At 45.9% G+C, this 20,181-nt stretch overlaps 1 protein-coding gene across 2 annotated transcripts; it reads left to right on the forward strand.

Moving 5' to 3' along the window:
• The first annotated feature begins 1,888 nt into the window (after positions 1 to 1,888).
• Positions 1,889 to 11,351, forward strand: LOC138078417 (arylamine N-acetyltransferase 1). Of its 2 annotated transcripts, none has more exons than XM_068971161.1 (3): positions 1,889 to 1,939; positions 6,747 to 6,827; positions 9,188 to 11,351. In XM_068971161.1, exon 3 carries the CDS (start codon positions 9,193 to 9,195, stop codon positions 10,063 to 10,065), a length of 873 nt encoding a protein of 290 aa, XP_068827262.1. In that variant the 5' UTR covers positions 1,889 to 1,939; positions 6,747 to 6,827; positions 9,188 to 9,192; the 3' UTR covers positions 10,066 to 11,351. The 2 variants fall into 2 exon arrangements, with proteins under 2 accessions (XP_068827262.1, XP_068827263.1); XM_068971162.1 differs by lacking the exon at positions 1,889 to 1,939 and adding an exon at positions 5,346 to 5,654.
• Positions 11,352 to 20,181: the final 8,830 nt, after the last annotated feature.

Consider the following 20,181-nt stretch of genomic DNA (forward strand, 5'->3'; position numbering starts at 1 on the left):
ACTGCATGAATATTCTGTGAGTGGTTTTTCACAGGTCTTTTCTTCCTTGTCAATAACAAGGATTTTGCACTGGAGAAGAGCCCACTGAATGTAATGAATACAAGGAATTTCACTTCTAACAATTTTAACTCCACATGTGTTAACTCACACAGGACAGAAGCTGCATACTTTCAGCCCTGCTGGTAGAGACTGCAGCCATTATTCATCACTGAATTAGGGTAAGCTAATTATACTGGGGGAAATAAACACACAGATCTTCGGATGTGGAAAGGTCTTCCGTCAACCCTCCAAAGAATTTGAGATTTTTTTTTTTTTTTTACACTTAATCTGGATTGAACTTGAACATTAGCCATCTTAAAGGGAAACCACCAAAGTATATCGGCGTGCATCAGCTTCAGCCTGTGAGCTTGTTAAACCTGCAGATCCAGTTCTGGCTCACCAGCTGTGAGTGATTACCGCTTACCTACACGTGTAACAGGAACCCTAGGTGATAATGATACAAGCGAGTCTGCGACACTTTGAGTAACATAAGCTGCGAATTCAGGAGAGTCTGCTTTGTATAAAATACATCATTTTAATCACAGCGCTTTGTCAGTAACAAACACAGTAAAGCTACTTCTTTTTCTTTTTTTTTTTTTTAACTGCTATACCTGATGCAGATGCTCTGTGGATATGAGGCATCCAAAAGTAATGGGGTTACCCTCATATACCATAGACATTGGAGAAGAAAAGGGCACCCCACTCCAGTGTTCCTGCCTGGAGAATCCCAGGGACGGGGGAGCCTGGCGGGCTACAGTCCACGGGGTCGCAAAGAGCTGGACACGACTGTGCAACTGACACACACACGCTCTGGATGCAGTTGTCTAGAGCAGTGGAAATACCAGTGCCAGGCCCTGCTTACGCTTAGAAACGGATGCTCCCACTCCCATTTCAGGGCTGAGTGGTGTTCCAGGGCTGTTAGTCGAAGGCCCATCTGACCTGCCCAAGCAGAGGCCAAGAGAAAGCCTTCAGGCAGAGAGTCCCAAGTTCATGTTAAGCCATACCAGAGGCACGGACTAGAACTCTCAGCGCTTGAGAGAGCAGAAGGCAACACTTGCGTCCTGAAGATAGTCACAGAAATAAAGCGTAGAGGGCAATGAAGCTTCCTGGGGGGCTCAGTGGTAAAGAATCCACCAACGAAGGAGACCCAGGTTCGATCCCTGGATCCAGAAGATTCCCTGGAGAAGGAAATGGCAACCCACTCCAGTAGTCTTGCCTCAGAGAATCCCATGGATGGAGGAACCTGGCAGGTTACAAGTCCATGGGGGTCTCAAAAGAGTCATATATAACTTAGCAACTAAGCAACAATAACACAGAGGGAAATGCATTAGAGACAGCAAGAGTGATCGGCTGATGTCATTAACATAAATTAGAAACGAAAGTATATTCTGTATGTCTCTCCCATAACTTCTATGTGGACAAATGGAGACCACATTACACAGAGCCTCTGGGGGAGAAAGAATAGAAAGTTAGGGGCTTCCTGGCAATTGATGAGGAAATGCTGTCATAACCTGGGGGGATGGTGATTTAAAACATCCATGTCCTCCTGCTCCTCTAGGCTAATCGGTCTGCACTTCCTGGAGCCTCTCACAACCTAACCTCCCACAGCACACACAGGAAATCCATGTTCCGGCTGCCTAAGAGTAAGAACTGTATGGACTACAAGGTCCCTCCCCTTTGAACCCTGGGGCCTTGGCTCACCAGGGTACATTGGAACAGGAGGGGCACAGGGTCAACCCAAGTCCCCAAGACTACATTTCCCAGAGCTCCGGGGTGCCGGTAACTAGACTCAGGGGGCGGAGCACTTCGCAGACAGGAAGGAGGGCTCTTCCTGGGCCGGGCCAGGAAGTGGGAGGGGGGCTGTCACCCTGGTTCCTGGTCGTGGGCCCCAGAGAGCTCGGTGAGTGACCTGTTTATGCTTGGAAATTGGGGCTCGATTCTGTTTCAAATTTGAGTCCCGGAGACTGGAGACTCCCCAGGCCTGAATTTCAGGTCCCAGGACAGCTCAGGAAGTTTGCCTGGCGCGTGCTTACGCCGTAAGTGCTGTGCAGGATCACAGAGGGGTCACAGACCCCCACTGCCGCTGTCAGGGTTAGCGTCACAGCCACCCAACACGCCAGCTGGGAAGACTCGGCAGGACACAGAAGCATCTCTAAGTGTCAGTTTATCCCTCAGAACGCTGGAGCTAATAAGAGAGCTTTCTTAGAAAGTCTGTTGTGGGGATTAAAGGAATATATAGAAGATAGCTAATGCGCCAACACGTGTTTCAGAGGACAGGGTCCTCCTCTCGGACAATTGCAACAGTGATGTCCACCTTCTCTGAACCTAACTGGGCGTGTCCCAAAGGGCTCAGTCGGTCCTGCAGGCTGCAAGTTCAGGACTACTCCGGCCCCTCTGGCATTAAGGGATCAGAAGTTCTCTATTGGTCCCAAAACACCCAAGGAGGCTGGGTTGCATTGTCTGCACAGTGTAAGGGAATTCTTGGGGAGGTTTTCTCTGGATAGAAGGAGGGGCCCAAGGGTCTCCAGGGGCCACAGACGCCAGTGACTGTCTCACCATCAGGCAGGCGACAGCATTCCCTGGGCACTGATGCGCAGAGTTCCGCAGGAGAGAGGAGCCTGTGGAGGCGGATGGCTCTGAAGCCAGGGGCCCTGTGAGCTCCCTGCTCTGGACTTTGCTCCCCTGCCCTGCCCTGCGCCCACAAAAACCATATGCCTGCTTGCTCTCTGATCACCGAAGTCTCCCTTCCCTTGAGTCACTGTTTATCTTGTCAGCCACACAAAAGCTGACCCCACCCCACCCTCTCACACTCAGAAAACCTGCCAACTGTATATATATAGTTCCATCCCACCCAGAGACTTATTTTGTTTGGCCTTGACAGGTTTCAACAGTTCAGAGCCAGTTATAAAAACAGGCAGATTACAGCCACAAATCTGAGTTTCTACTTCTCCTCAAAAGAGAATAAAAGGCGAAACAAACACTCAGACCTTTCCGCTGACGGAGTCTGACCTTCCTTGGCTGTTCTCCTTGGACGGGCGGCTCTGCAGGCTGCCTGCGCTCTCAGCATTGTGAAGAGGGGCTGTGGGCTTGGCTTGCCAGGCAACCTCCTTTTTTTTCATCCAAAAGATTACTGGGCTGGCCATTTACCCCCTAGGACTGGGCTGGTTCACAGGTCCTTGCAGTAAGCTTCGACACCAAAAAAAAACAGGTAAGAAAAGGGAAGGGAGGGCTTGCCTGGTGGCTCACGGCAAAAAAAAAAAATCCACCTGCAATGCAGGAGCCACAGGTTCGAACCCTGGGTCGGGAAGCTCCCCTGGAGAAGGAAATGGCAACCCCCTCCAGTATTCTTGCCTGGAGAACCTCATGGACAGAGGAGTGTGGTGGGCTACAGTCTATGGGATAGCGAAGAGTTGGACACGACTGAGCGACTGAACATCAAAGGGAAGGGGTGGGAAGGAGAGGAAAAGAAACTCAGAGCACAGGGAAAGAAAAGCCATTGGAAGCATCCCTAAATCCAGCTCTTCAGCTGGGCAGCTCTATTCTAAGCACACACCCAGTGAATGGAAATCAGATACAGGAAAATGCACTTGGGCACAGATTCTGTCTGCAGCGCTGTTCGCAGCGGCTGAAGATGGAAGCCCTCAGAGAGACAGGAAGGCGCCTGGTGGCTGCAGAGGCGGGAGGGGCTGGGGAGTACCTGCCCACAAGTCTGGGGTCTTACTGGGGGAGTGAGAGAGTTCGGAACTGAACAGAAGGGTGGCTGCACCAAGTTGGGAAGGTACCAAAGGACTGGACTGTTCACTTTAAATAGTTTATTTAGGTCATGTGATTCTCACACCAATTTTTAATAATTTGTTCAGTCATGATGGACTTCCTGGCTGGTGCCTCAGACGGTAAACAATCTGCCTGCAATGCAGGAGACAGGGATTCCATCCCTGGGTCAGGAAGCTCCCCTGGAGGAGGGCACGGCAACCCACTCCAGTATTCTTGCCTGGAGAACCTCATGGACAGAGGAGCCTCAAGGGCTACAGTCTATGGTGTCCAAAGAGTCGGACATGACTGAGCAACTAACACTTTCAGTCACGGCAGAAAGGCTGGCGGGAGAGACTGCCCCTGCTTGTGGCCCAGAGTGTGACTTCGGCGCCTCACTCCCTGCCCCTGGGACCTCACTTTAGTTCCTCCTCCATTCCTTCCCTCAAAAGGAGGGTTGTTTTTCTAAACTATCAACTCCCTCGTACTTCTGTCCCAGAGTCTGGCTTTGTTCGGCTTCTGCCGTCTAGCCGGGCTCTGGGGGCCTGCTCAGCGGTCCCCGCAGTATCTGCCAGACTCTGCGGCTCCAGCGCGGGGCCCTGGCGGAGCCAAGGGCCTTCTGTGTGCTAAGGCAGGGTGTCCGACCGCCTCTGAGCAGGGCTGGCCGTGCAGCTCCCTTCCATCCCAGAGTCAGGCAGACACCCCTCTGCCCTGGGGTTGGGAGTGAGTCTTAGTGTCAGTCCAGTGGGATGCCATCACTGAGACAGGGCAAAGGAAACAGACAGGATGTGAAACACACACAGGAGGAAAATCCACTCGCTCGCACCGTCTCGGGCTCTTCCAGGCGGTCGTGTCTGAAATGCAGGCAGTTGGGATGGAAGACGCCACCTCGGCCCGTGACCACCTCGGCCCGTGACCGCCCCGGCTGCTTGCACCCCTGAGCCATGAGGGCAGCATCTCAGGGCCGGACGGCCTCCGGACCAACCTGTTTTCAATTATTCTATTTTATACTTTGGCTTACAATTTTGTTTGGGGAAAGAATCAGGATTTCTCTGGCTCAAAAATAAAATATACAGTAAAATAAAATTGAAACCACTGCTGGACATGAAAGATGTAGAGACCCCAGGCTGGGAGCTGAGGTCTTCATCTCAACCCGCTCTCCGGGGCTACATCAAAGAGGTAATTGGTAACTGAAGAGCCGTGACACTTAGGGATACGTTGCAGCAGCCAGATGACTGCTGGCCTTTGTCCATTCGGTGAAGCAACAGGCATTTGTTCGGTGACAGAGAAGTCTCTCTGGCCTGCCTTTCAGGGCCCTCTAGAAATTGCCTCATCCTGTCCATCTTAGCCTTCTCCCACAGAGCTCTCCCCGGTGGCCACTGACGTGACTTGTCAGGTTCCGCAGGTTCAGACCTGAGTCCAGCCTGGTGAGCAAGTGCCTCATGAAGGAAGGGTGCCTGGGCAAGCCCCAGTGCCAGCCCAGGTGGGAATCACAACTCAAAAGTCTTTTCTCGATTCAAGGCAAGGCACCGGGGTTTTCAGAACATCTCGCCGGTAAGTCCCCATGAAGGGCAGTCCTGAGAGGACACGAAGTCCCCGACACGTCTGATTCTCCACACAGGAGGGCAGAGCTGCTCCAGGAGCCCCCAGGAGGTCTGCCAAAGAGTCCGTGTGCTGGTCCTGAAGCCAGGCCGGTCAGGGGCACAGCCAGGTGGTCAGAGAGACCTGAGGGGACCCTGTGGCCGACACTCAGCATCCACCCACACCAGCCTCGGTCCCGAGTCCTCCGTGGTACCCTGGCCCGAGCAGAGCGCTCTGAGCATGCTCTGTTCTTTACCCTCCGCACCCGAGGCAGAGGTCAGCAGGTAGAGCGGCTTTCACTTCAGTCACCTTTAAAATATGTGTTTAAAGTACTTTAGCCACAATTCTTACCCGTTTTCTACTCTGTCCCATAATGAAAGGAGTCGATTCTGCCTTTCTCTTCCTTAGTTTTTCAGTGTGACTTGCATCTGCACAGGCTATGGGGAGCTAACCCTGTAAGTGTGTGTGTGTCGGCTGCTGCTGCCGTCTAGTCACTCGGTTACGTCCAGCTCTTTTGTGACCCCGCGAACTGTAGCCACATTGAAGATGGGAGGAGAAGGGGACGACGGAGGATGAGATGGCTGGACGGCATCACTGACTCGGTGGACATGACTTTGAGTAAACTCCGGGAGTTGGTGATGGACAGGGAAGCCTGGCGTGCTGCAGTCCATGGGGTCGCAAAGAGTCGGACATGACTGAGCGACTGAACTGAACAGTTGCCTGCCAGGCTCCTTTGTCCACCGGATTCTCCAGGCAAGAATACTGGCGTGGGTTGCCATTTCCTCCTCCAGGGGATCTTCCTGATCCAGGCATCAAACCTGGGTCTCCTGAGCACCCTGCACTGGCAGGCAGAGTCTTTACCGCTGCACCACTGGGAAGGAAGGAAAGTGAAGTCACTAAGTCGTGTCCGGCTCTTTGCGACCCCATGAACTGCAGCCTACCAGGGTCCTCTGTCCATGGGATTTTCCAGGCAATACTGTAGAGGGTTGGGAAGCCATCGCAATTATACCTATTAGCTAAGGGAAGACAGTTGCTACCTTAATGCTGGTCTTTGATGTGTTTGGTAAAACTTGTGGTATCGATCAGGGGCCTGGAACAGGGTTCACCCATCCTTGTTGACTGCCTGGCCCTTGCGCTCGGGTCCTCCTGTGACCTAAACCCCAGGAAGCGGGCCTAGAGCCCGCCCATGTTGCTCCCATTGCCTGTGACTGTACATCCAGCTCTGTCCCCTGTGCGGTGCAGATGGCCATTTCACTCTCTCTCCTTCTGTTTTGTGATTTTGAAACATTCTTCCTATTCACGTCCCAACAGAACTACTGCTCTTGTTTTCAAGGAAGACTATGATATATTTAAAACTATTTTTCTATTATTTCTAGACTGTGAACCAGGAAGAAGAAACATTCCACGTCTTTTGAATTTAAGCTGAGACTCCATCTACATCGAACTTCCAAAGAAAGGTTTGCTTTTCCGGGGCATCTCAGCTGACTCCCCAAGCGTGTTCTCTCTGCCTCCTTTTACTCTTTTCTCGCATTTATGATCAAGTGAAACGAATCAAAATATCAGTGCACATCTAAGTTACAAGTCGATGTGTAAACGTTGCAGAGTTCTCATCCAGTTTCATCCTGACACCTACTATCTAGCGCCTCCATATTTCACCTTGTATCTCAACTTCAGTAGTACATCATTCTTATATTTAGTCATGGACGTATAATTTGGTTATCACATGCTGCTTGCATTCAGGTTCCGATACTGGGTTCTTCTCAATGGACTGGAGGTTACTAAATTCTAAGTTAGCATCATATCTTTAAATAAAGAAGGAACAAGGAAAAAAACTTTAAAATCAAAATATAGCTTTAAAAAGTATACAGTAATTTCCAAATAAAAGAAGGTGGGTTAACCCACCCATAAAGGAAGTGGTTAGGCAGGTCCAAATCATATGTCTTTGTTCCATATCACCTGCCCTCCTTACTTACCCAGTACTGATTGGATATAGAAGCGGAAGAGGGTCTGCGGTGGTCTGGCTCAGTACCAGTTGCTCTCTCCCTGTCTGACGTCAAGTTTTGGGCTTCTACGGATGTTGAGAAAGGGAACTGATGGATATAAAGTTGAGAGGAAATGAAATAAGCTTAAGAGATTTGGAGATCAGATTACAGATACCAAGAATAAAGTTGACACACTAGCAAAATGGGAAGAATGACTGATTAAAAAAAAGAACTAGGTGAATCTGAAAGAAAAGACATTAAGAAGGACAACAGAAATACATAGCTTATCACCATTAACCTAGGGCGGGCCTTTTTAAGCCTCTCACCTCAGGCCATGTCATCTTACCAACGGTAATACACACTGTTACAATCAGTGATTAATGGACAGAAACCTTTTCGACATGGAATTTTACAAAATAAGGACTTTTTGCTTGACTCACCTTACCAGAAAAGCAAGATATAGCTTAAGACCTGATGGATGTCTGTTCTCACCTTTCCTTCTCCTGCTTCTCGTTCCTCAGCTCATTAAATTCTTGGTGGGTGCTATTCTTCAGCAAGATCTGCTGCTGCTGCTGCTGCGGAGTCGCTTCAGTTGTGTCCGACTCTGTGCGATCCCATAGACGGCAGCCCACTACCTTGGGCAAATATCCCACCAGCTTCTGGCCCCACAGGAAAAGCGCCTGCTGAGGTTTCAGCAGAGTCCCTCAGCAGAGTCTCAGAGAGCTGCCTCGGGCCACACGCCATCCGTGAGCAAAGCACTGGTCCTGGAGCAAAGGTGCTTGAGTTGCTCCTGGCTGGGCCACGTGTCTTCTTTCAGCTCCATGAGTGTGGGTCCCTGTCCATACGTATCAACCGGACGATGGTGCACTTTGCCCAGACCCAGGCTTCCCCTTGCCCTTCTCACAGTGATTCCTCATTTCAGAGGAAGAGCCGGAAGGCCAGGCCTCATCTCGGCCCATGCTTCCTTTCCGTCCCTCTGCCCCCTTCTTCCCAGCTTCCTTGAATGTTCTTTGGACACTCTAGGCAGGTTCCAGTTTAAGACTTTTTAAAAATCCTCTGGTTCTTCCTGAGTGATCCTCCCACACATATGGACGCGGCTCCTCTCCCATCCTTAAAATTACAGTGAAGCTTTCTCTGCCCGCCTTACTGGAAATGGAAGCTCTCTCTGTGCGTGTCTTATCTTCCTTCTTCGCTGTATTTTCCCCAGAGCACTGATCCCAATCTAAGAAACTGTATGTGTTTTTAAAATTCATTCATTTCGTTATCTGTGTCATACCAGCCCCCATAAAATGTAGGATTTTTTTTTAAGACAAGCAACCACTAGGTTAGAAATTTATACATAATAAAATTTCAGCAAACCATTTACTGAATAAATGAATAAATCAGTTTGTGAACAAACTGACTTGTTGAGTAGGGAAATTTCTGTAAAGTTCAGCTAAAGAGGAAACTGAGTGGGTCAAGTACCCTATTATATCATTCTCCTGTTTATATTAGAAATGGTTTGTAAACTCTATTTTAATTGATGCCAATTGGTACCTCTCCTTACTCATCACCAAGAAAACCACATGTAAGCTCTTTATGATTTTACTCATCACTTCATCTGGATTTCTAACTTCTCATGCTCAAAACATGGAAGAAAGGATACTTTTCTTCTTCCTTTGTGAACTTGTACATGCATACACACAAAAGGCTTATAATTATGCCTTAAATATTTAAAGGCATATTAAAATATTTTATTTAAGTATTTAAAATACATTTCTTATAATCAAGCTAATCGAAGAAATCCAAGTATAAAAGTAATATATTTGCTTTTGTTTTGTTTTCCTCTCCTTAAGGAACCATGAACATTGAAGCATATTTTGAAAGAATTGGTTATAAGAACTCGAGGGACAAACTGGACTTGGAAACATTAACTGATATTCTTCAGCACCAGGTTCAAGCCATTCCCTTTGAGAATCTTAACATCCACTGTGGGGAAGCCATGGAATTGGACTTAGAGGCCATTTTTGATCAAATTGTCAGGAGGAACCGGGGTGGGTGGTGTCTCCAAGTCAACCACCTTCTGTACTGGGCTCTGACCACGATTGGTTTTGAGACCACCATGTTGGGAGGATATGTTTACAACACGTTCACCGACAAATACAGCAATGCCATGATTCACCTCCTGCTGAAGGTGACCATCGATGGCAGGGACTACATAGCTGATGCTGGATTTGGACGCTCTTACCAGATGTGGCAGCCTCTGGAGTTAATTTCTGGGAAGTACCAGCCCCAGATGCCTTGCATCTTCCGCTTGACCGAAGAAAGAGGAACCTGGTACCTGGACCAAATTAGAAGAGAGCAGTACATCCCAAACCAAGAGTTTCTGGATTCTGACCTCTTGGAAAAGAACGAGTATCGGAAAATCTACTCTTTTACTCTTGAACCTCGAACGATTAAAGACTTTGAGTCTGTGAATACATACCTCCAAGAGTCTCCAGCATCTGTATTTACAAGCAAGTCATTTTGCTCCTTGCAGACCCCAGAAGGTGTTCATTGCTTAGTGGGTTTCACCCTCACCTACAGGAGATTCAATTATAAGGACAATACAGATTTGGTAGAGTTTAAGACACTGAATGAGAAAGAAATAGAAGAAAATCTAAAAAACATATTTAATATTTCCTTGGAGAAAAAGCTTATCCCCAAACATGGTGATAAATTTTTTACCATTTAGAGGAAGCAGTAAAAATGGTCTCATGATTACTTCTGGTGCTATAACTTTTTAATCACAAAAAATTAAAATGTCCATACAAGTTGTTTTTGTTATTGTTTTTGTTTTGTCACTAAGTTGTGTCTGACTTTTGCGACCCCATGGACTATAGCCTGTCAGGCTCCTCTGCCCATGGGATTTCCGAGGCAAGAATACGGGAATAGGTTGCCATTTCTTTCTCCAGGGGATCTTCCTAGCCCAGGGATCAAACCTGCTTCTCCTGCATTACAGATGGATTCTTTATCACTAAGCCTCCAGGGAAGCCTGTCTATAAAAGTAGAATGAAATAATAAATCTCCATTACTTGTCACTCAGTTTACCAACTAGGGACTAGAAGCCTATCTATCATATTTTCTCAACACTCCCACATTTTACTGAAGAAAAACATGGACATCAGATCATTTCACCCTTTAAAAATGTCAGCATGTATCATTAGATAACATTTTTTTAAAAAATCTGAGAGTTGGACTATAAAGAAAGTTGAGCACCAAAGAAAGAATTGATGCCTTTGAACTGTGGTGTTGGAGAAGACTCTTGAGAGTCCCTTGGACTGCAAGGAGATCCAACCAGTCCATCCTAAAGGAAATCAGTTCTGAATATTCATTGGAAGGACTGATGCTGAAGCTGAATCTCCAGTACTTTGGCCACCTGATGTGAAGAACTGACTCATTGGAAAAGACCCTGATGCTGGGAAAGATTGAAGGCAGGAGGAGAAGGGGACGACAGAGGATGGGATGGTTGGATGGCATCATCAATGTGATGGATATGAGTTTGAGTAGGCTCCAGGAGTTGGTGATGGACAGGTAAGCCTGGTGTGCTGCACTCTATGGGGACTCAAAGAGTTGGACAGGACTGAGTGGCTGAACTGAACTGGGCCTTTTCCAGATTTATAATAGCAAAGGTTTAAAATGTTTTAATGATGGCCTATGGTTTTCTTGAGGAAAAAGTGATATATGTTAGAAAACTTCACATGTTGGTTGAATGTTGAATTCATAGACATGTTTAACCATCATTTAGTAACTAGAACTTAGAGGAAATAATTTTTATTAAATTCTCCCAGCATATTTCTAATGTCAAATTTGAGCAGAAATACCACATGTAAAATGGGATTATAATTCAACCAAGAAAAATGAGAAATGATATTGCTTCCAAATAACCTAATAGTTCTCAAGACAAAGCATAAACCAATACTTGTCAACATAAGTACCGAGAGATAGACACAGCCAGTAATTTCTTACATGGCTCTTTTTGCAACCACAGTTCTTCATGTACCTTTTTTCTTTAATTAATTTCTTAAAAAAATTTTTTTTCTTCATGTAAGCTTTTTACATGTACCTTTTTTTTTTCTTAAACCTTTTTTCAAACACTGATATTTGGAATTTTCAAGTTTGGGAACTAGGTATTTTTGTCTAGTACTAAAAGTTGAAATGTATTACCTGTAAGATCTAGATGTTGAAAAATATGTTAATTAAAATGTTACTTATCAGTCTCAAAGTTTTTTTTTTGAAAAGTTAGCTTATTAATGGGGGCTCTTTTTTTGCTGTAGAGTCTCTGTTGAATCATCTTTCTTGTCTCCCATTTCTTTCTTTTACTTCCTTTTACTCTTTATGGTAAGAGAAAGAGTATGTGCTTCAAAGTATGTAGTTCTGAGTTCAATCCTCCGGACACCAGGTGAATCACTTGATGAGCCTGTGGCTCCTATTCCTCGGGGTCAAGTGGGGCCCTGCCTGGATAAATGCGTGTCAGACGTACAGCACCATCTTCCCTCCCTCCCGATGGGCCTCGTTCGACTCTGCCGCTTCATCTTGCAGTAGGGTCACTCATGCCTGGTACTCTTAGGCGGAAAGGGTTTTCTCACATTCTGAAAAGACCATGCCAAGGGAGGAGGTGGTAGCAAGTTACATTACCCAGATCAAACTGTGGCTCAAGAAACAAGATGCAGTTTTGTACAAATGAGTCCAAGTCATATTGTATGAGTATCCTGAAACCCAGGCTTCCCAGGTGGCTCAGTGGTAAAGAACCCACCTGCCAATGCAGGAGACGCAAGAGATCCAGGTTCGATCCCTGGGTCAGGAAGATCCCCTGGAGGATGAAATGGCAAACCACTCCAGTATTTTTGCCTTGAGAATGCCATGGACAGAGGAGTTACAGTCCATGGGATTGTAAAGAGTTGGACACGACCTAACATATCCACACACAACCAGGAACCCATTTGTTTTTTCTTGGATACATCGATGACATGGGTGGGGGGGTGGCAAAATAGTTGAAAGATATTTAGGGATACAGAATTTAGCTTCTGTGCAATGTTAACTTCTCTCCAGTGGAAATTTAAATGAGTGTTCTCTGTGGATTAATGATTATTGATCCTGTTACTACTGCTGCTTAACAAATTGCCCTGAAGCTTAGTGGTTTAAATCAATTATTTTAGTTTGCTCACAGATCCTGTGAGTCTGTCCTTTAGGAAAGGCACAGAGGAATGGTTCTTTTCTGCTCTCCAGTGTCCCATCTCAGCTGAGAGAACTCCAGTGGCTCGTGGTTACTGGATGGCCGCATGCTAGAACCATGTAGAAGCGCCTTCTCTGGCACTGTGTTGCTGAGCTGGGCCCACAAAGGGACAAGCTGCATGTGGCCTCTGCAAGTGGTCTGGGCGTCCTCGCAGCATGGGAGGCTCAGGGCAGTCATAGATCTCAACCAGGGGCTTGGAATGCTAGGGTTCTAGCTTATATGGTGGAAATTAAAGCACCTTTAAAAAAGAATGATGTTTTCAGGTGAAGCGAAATTTCTCTACAATCACAATGTTGGGCAAACACCACCTCCATCTAATTGACAATATTTTCATTCCCCCCGCCCCCAAATAAGACCCCACACACGTTGAGCAGTTTAAATTCCCTATCATGACCTAGCATCTAAGTCACATAGCATTTTTTTTTTTTTTTTGCCACGTTTTGTTGGTTATAAGTAAGACACGAGGCCTTCTGGATTCAAGGGGCAAGAACTAGACTTCACTTTTATTTTTTTCTTAAAGGTCTGTTTGACATGGACCTTTTTTTTTTTTTCTTTTTTCAGTTTTTTCATGCATTTATTTATTTTTGACTGTGCTGGGTCTCCGTTGTAACTCAGGCTTTTCCCAAGCTGTGGACAAGTGGGGGGCTACTCTAGTTGGGGTACACGGACTTCCCATTGCAGTGGCTTCTCTCGTGGACCCCAGGCTTTAGCCCTGAGGGCCTCAGTAGTTGTGGTTCCTGGGCTCTAGAGCACGGCTCAACAGTTGTGGCACACAAGCTTAGCTGGTCCACGGCTTGTGGGATCTTCCCGGACCAGGGATCGAACTTGTGTCTCCTACATTGGCAGGCAGATTCTTTACCACTGAGTCACCAGGGAAGCCCCGAGACTTCACTTCTTGATGCGGAAATGGAAAGTTTCAAAGATATTCTCACAGGCATCTTTGGAAAATATAATCTGACAGTCAACCCTCTGGCAGCAAAAATTTACATTCGTGTCTCCTCCCAATCTGGTGTCAGGCTCAGCCTTGAAGTCCAGGATCGTGTCCCCAGGGCAGATGCAGAGGAGGCTTCTCAGGTGCAGTTTTGTGAGTATAGTTCTTTGAGTACCGTTCTTCTTGGTGGGAGTCCTTGTAAACCATCATAACAAATTACCTTTCCCGACATACTCCACAGGCAACAGTGAAACGAGTGAAAAATCACCACTGTGTCCGGGTCCATTCACCACGGGGCGAGCAAGAGCGCACAGCGCGCCTCGGTCCATCGAAGGTCTGCAGCCCGGCGGGGCCCCTGAGGCCAGGTCCTGGGGGACCTCAGTCCCATCTCACGGGCGCTCTTTCCATGCTTCTGGCCTTTATTCTCCGGGCTTTTGGATTCCCCACATGCCTCTGCCGTGATTTTCATAATGGTTAAAATTGACCAAAAAAACAGACTTGTTTTCTTATAGGAGACTACAGCCCCATGGGAGCTAACAAAACTTTATCTAAGGGTTTTCTTCAAGGTGAGGGTAGTTTTGTCCAGAGGCCTCCCAAGATATACCCAGACACCCTAGACTCAAGTGCAGAGTTTCCCTCCTGATGGAAATTCAGACCAGGTTCACAGCTGGCTGGGGCTCTGCCATATTCACTTGTCAAGTAGGTGTTGAGTAAATACTTGTTGAGTAAGTGCATGAATAGCCTCAGTTTCTGTCTAGGACAACAGGACAAATTCTTGTTCAGTCGCTAAGTCATATCCAGCTCGCTGAGAGCTCACGGACTACAGCACGCCACGCCTTCCTGTCCTTCATCATCTCCCGGAGCTTCCTCAAACTCATGTCCATTGAGTTGGTGATGCCATCCAACCAACGCATCCTCTGTCAAAACCCACTCTCCTGCCCTCAGTCTTTCCCAGCATCAGGGTCTTTTCCAGTGAGTCAGCTCTTCACATTGGGAAGCCAAAGGACTGGAGTTTCAGCTTCAGCATCAGTCCTTCCAATGAACATTCAGGACTGATCTCCTTTAGGATGGACTGGTTGAATCTCCTTGCAGTCCAAGGGACTCTCAAGAATCTTCTCCAACATCACAGTTGAAAAGCATCAATTCTTTGGCACTCAGCCTTCTTTATGGTCCAACTCTCACATCCGTACATAACTACTGGAAAAACCATAGCTTTGATTATACGGACCTTTGTTGGCAAAGTGATGTCTTTGCTTTTTAATAGGCTGGCTAGGTTGGTCATAACTTTCCTTCCAAAGAGCAAGAGTCTTTGAATGTCATGGCTGTAGTCACCATCTGCAGTGATTTTGGAGCCCAAGAAAATAAAGTCTGTCACTGTTTCCACGTTTTCTTCTTCCATTTGCCATGAAGTGATGGGACCAGATACCATGATCTTAGCTTTTTGAATGCTGAGTTTTAAGGCAGCTTTTTCACTCTCTTCTTTCACCCTCATCAAGAATCTCTTTAGGTCCTCTTCGCTTTCTACCATTAGAGTGGTATCATCTGCATAGCTCAGGTTGTTGATATTTCTCCTGGCAATCTTGATGCCATCCAGCCCTACATTTTGCATAAGGTACTCTGAATACAAGTTAAATAAGCATGGCGACAATATAAAGCCTTGTTGTACTCCTTTCCCAATTTTGAACCAGTCTGTTGTTCCATGTCTGTTTCAAACTTTTGCTTCTTGATCTGCATACAGATTTCTCAAGAGACAGGAAAAGTGGTCTGGTATTGGGGTCGCAAAGAGTCAGACATGACTGAGCGACTGAACTGAACTGATTCTCATCTCTTAAAGAATTTCCCACAGTTTGTTGTGATCCACAGAGTTGAATGCAATGATGATGTAGATGTTTTTCTGGAATTCCCTTGCTTTTTCTATGATCCCATGATTGTTGGCAATTTGATCCCTGGTTCCTCTGCCTATTCTAAATCCAGCTTGTACATCTGGAAGTTCAGGTTCACATACTGCTGAAGCTTAGCTTGAAGAATTTTGAGCATAACCTTACTAGCATGTGCAGATAGTATTCATTAGTGGAATTGTACCGAAGTTTGAACCTTCTTTGGCATTGCCCATCTTTGGGATTGGAATGAAAACTGGCCTTTTCTAGTCTTGTGGCCACTGCTGAGTTTTCCAAATTTGTTGACATACTGAGTGTAGCACTTACAGGAGCATCCTTCAGGATTTGAAATAGCTTAGCTGGAATTCCATCACCTCCACTAGCTTTTTTCATAGCGATGCTTCCTAAGGCCCACTTGACTTCACATTCCAGGATGTCAGGCTCTAAAGTAAGTGACCACACTGCAATGGTTATCTGGATCATTAAGACTTTTTTTGTATAGTTCTTCTGTGCATTTTTACCACCTCTTCTTAATCTCCTCTGCTTCTGTTACGTACTTTCCATTTCTGTCCTTTATGGTGCCCATCCTTGCACGAGGTACTCCTTTGACATCTCCAATTTTCTTGCAGAGATCTCTAGTCTTTCCTATTCTAATATTTCCTCTCTTTCTTTGCATTGTTCATTTAAGGCCTTCTTATCTCTCCTTGCTATTCTCTGGAACTCTCCCTTCAGTTGGATATATCTTTCCCTTTCTCCCTTGCCTTTCACTTGTCTTCTTTCCTCAACTATTGCGAGGCCTCCTCAGACAACCCCTTTGCCTTGTTGCACTTCTTTATTTTGGGGATGGTTTTGGTCACTTCCTTCTGTACAATGTTACAAACCATAGTTCTTCAGGCACTCTATCAGATCTAATAACTTGAATCTATTTGTCAGTTCCACTGTATTATCATAAGGGATTTGATTTAGCTTATGCTTGAATGAGCTTGTGGTTTTCCCTACTTTCTTTAAGTCTGAATTTTGCAACAAAGAGTTCATGATATGAACACTGGATCATTTCAGTTTACATTCCCTTGATCAGCCATTGTTCCACAAAGTACTATCACTGTTAGTAAAGGTAGGTTCACAGGTGCTTTCAATGTCAGCCAAATCATTCCTCCTCCAAGAACCCAGGCCTTTGGTGTGCATCTTGATCACCAACCCAGACTCCCCTTTCTTTTGTTTAGGGTCTTCGGCATCCTTTTCTACCTTCAGTGTCTTGGCTAAGGCCATGCCACCTAAGAAGTTGGCTTTCACTGACTTCAAATCGCTGGGTTTGGGTTCTATGTCCCACCATCTCAGAAGAGCCTCAGGTATTAGGTGAACTGGCCAGCTGAACTCTCAGACTTCCTGTGCCTACTAAAAGAGATTTTATTTGAAACAGTATTTATCAAGACTATTACATAACCATTACATCTTTTCCCAAGGCCTACTTGCCTGACATTTGCATTTCTAAGAAGGGCAATGCAAATGATTCTTCCTAGAACAAAGACCCATTTAAGCAGATTTTCTCTTCATTCTTACATCTAAAGCAGCTTGAAGCTTGTTTCCTTAAAAAAAAAAGAAAGAGAAAATTATCCTCTGCCATATCATATGTGTTATTTCCACCAGATGACCCATGTTGAGTGGCAGCCCACCACTGTTGAGGAAGAGGGACCCCTTCCAGGGCCCGAAACTGGGCTCTTGTCTAACACTCGGAAATGAATTGTCCGAGGAGACACATCTGCTGACAAAGCAAGAGATTATTGGGAAAGGGCACCCGGGTGGAGAGCAGTGGAGTAAGGGATCCCAGGAGAACTGCTCTGCTGCGTGGCTCGCAATCTCGGGTTTTATGGTGATGGGATTAGTTTCCAGGTGGTCTCTGGCCAATTATTCTAATTCAGAGTCTTTCCTGGTGGTGCACGCATCGCTCAGCCAAGATGGATGCTAGCGAGAGGGATTCTGAGAAGTGGACGGACACACGGTGTCTCCTTTAGGCCTTTCCTGAACTCTTCCAGTTGGTGGAGGCTTATTAGTTCCGTATTCCTTATCAGGATCTCCTGTCATAAAACAACTCATGCAAATAGTTACTATGGTGCCTGGCCAGGGTGGGCGGTTTCAATCAGTGTGCTTCCCCTAACACCACCACAAGAAAAGATGATTACGACTCCAACAGCCACCCAGCACCCTGAGCACCTAACACTCCATCCGTCATGTGAAAGTTCATTAATGAATAAACAACAACAAAACACCCAGTTTCTCAAAAGCTGCAAGTACTTTCAATACACTCACTGTTGTTTCAAGAGGCTGCCCCAACTAAGAAACAAACCCTTTAAGGATAACAACCATCTCTTTTGATTTCTCTGTCTAATATAGGAGTATTTATTAAAGGAGTAAAGATGCAAAATATATTCAAGATGTTAAATATTTATGACTTTTCTGCCTACTGAACTGTAAATTGATGGGTGACAAGAACCAGATCATATTTATGTTGGTATTCATGTCTCACTCTTACACCATCACATTCTCCATCTCAATTTTCCTCTGCAAGTCTTCTCTTGAACTAGCTGTAATATTTTCTTTTAATGATCAATCCATTCATTGCTTTAATCCACAAATATTTTGTACCTATTTGTGCATCAAAGAAACAATTCTCTTCTCACAGAGGGAATGAGTTGGGAAGATAAGATGAAGGTCAATAACTAAGAAACTTTTATAGGAAAGTTATCCAGGGGGAAAGGTGAACAGAACAATACACATAATCGTAGAAACCAAGGGAAGAAACTGAGAAGCAGAAGTTAATTGGTTAAATGTGGAATCTTGAAAAGTTACAAAATAATCACAACAGACGTTTAGAGCTAGTTTCCCTGTCACAGACCTGGGTCTATTGGACCTGTTAGGGGAAGCACAATGAATGAAACTGTCCACTGTCCAGGCACCATATCAACCATGGCGTGAGTTATTTTATGACAGGAGGTCCTAGTAAGGAGCATGGAACTAATAAGCCACCACCAACCAGAAGAGTTCGGGGAAGGTCAAAAAGCGACACCAGGTACTCCTTCTCGCTAGCATCAGTCTTGGCTGAGCAATGCGTGCGCCACCAGCAAAGGACCCTGAGTCAGAGGGATTGGCAAAAGAAAACCTGGAAACCAATCCCATCACTGTAAAACCCAAGACTGTGAGCCACAAGGCAGAGCAGTCCTCCTGGGTTCCCTTACCGGACTGTTCTCTGCTCGGGCACCCTTTCCCAGTAGAGTCTTGCTTTGTCAGAATCTGTGCTTCCACAGACAGTTCAATTCAGAGTGTTACACAAGAGCCCACTCTCGGGCCTTGGAAGGGGTCCCCCTTCCTGCAACAGACCTCTCCGGATAAAGACGCACTGATGGGTTTTCTTTCAGTGGACCAGGCTCTTTTCCTAATTAAAAGGACTCAGAAGGAAATCATAGAAATAAACCAGGAAGAAGCTGGGATGTCATACTTAGACCTGTTAGTTACTGTGGCCTTGAGCAATGCATTTAAACCCTCTCTGCCTCAGTTTCCTATCTCAGTAAAAAGAATGATGGGAGAAGAGGCATTTATCTACAGAAATATTGTAAAGGTAAAATGAGATGATGTGTCTGAATGTGTTTTGTGGAGTATAGTATCAAGCACCTCTGTTCAAGACCCACTGTACTAAGCACTTTGTAAGTCCATCTGTTCCTCAAAATTATCCTGGGAGGTATCATTACACCTAAAGTACAATTGAGGAGGCTGAGGTTCAGAGGACTCATTACCTTAATTTTAAAATTACCTGGTGTGGTACTGTGATTAATAGTAAGTGATTAATGTATATTAGGTCTTTGTTGCAGTTTCTGACACAGCCGTCCTAAAATGCCTGGAATTTCCTAAGTGATGAGAACAATAAAGCTGTCTCAATATTCATGACCCTTTCAATGACCTTTGGGTTTATGTAAGTTAGATGAATTTTGGAAAATGCTAAGGAAGGGGGCTGGTTGCCAGGGGAACCAACCATGTGATTAGAGGGTGGGAGCATTCAGTCCACTCCCCTGACTTCCATGAAGCTGAGCAGGGTTGGAAGTTGACTCAGTCGCCAATGGCCAGTGATTTAGTCAATTGAGTAATGAAGCCTCCATATAAAACCCCCAAGGGCCTGGATTTGGAGAGCTTCCAGGCTGGTGAGCCAGAATGTGTCCCCATGCCACCATGCCAGACCCATGCTCCATGAGGACAAAAGTTCTCCTCTTCTGGACCTCATCCCACGTAACTCTTCATCAGGCTGCTGATTTGTACATCCCGATCCTTTGTAATAAATCTGCAATTTAGTGAGTAAGTTTTTACTCAGTAAAAATCCTGAGTTCTGTGAACCACTCCAGTAAATTAACCAAACCCAAAGAGGGGGTCATGGGGTCTTTCTGATTTATAGTCGGTGGTCAGAAGCACAAGTGACAACCTGGATTTGCAATTGACATTTGAAAGGGAGGGCAGCCTTTACCTACCAAGTTTGACGCTGTTTCCAGTTAGGCCGTGTCAGAACTGTGTTGAACTGTAGGGTACCCAGCTGGTGTCAGGGACTTGCTTGATGGTGTGGAGGAACTGTCACAGGTGGAACTGAGCGCAGAGCTGGAACTGGTGAGCTGAATCGGCACCTGATTAGTAAGCTGTAGAGCAAAAATTTGAACTGATTGCAAATGCCATCATCCATCTGTTATCCACGAGATCCCATCAGTGTAAAAAGCAAATGCTTTTTCAAAA

This window comes from Capricornis sumatraensis, chromosome 4, assembly GCF_032405125.1.
Source record: "Capricornis sumatraensis isolate serow.1 chromosome 4, serow.2, whole genome shotgun sequence".
NCBI lineage: Eukaryota > Metazoa > Chordata > Mammalia > Artiodactyla > Bovidae > Capricornis > Capricornis sumatraensis.

Coding starts and splice junctions, on each gene's coding strand:
- LOC138078417 (XM_068971161.1), top strand. CDS start 9,193: ATGAACATTGAAGCATATTTTGAAAGAATTGGTTATAAGAACTCGAGG.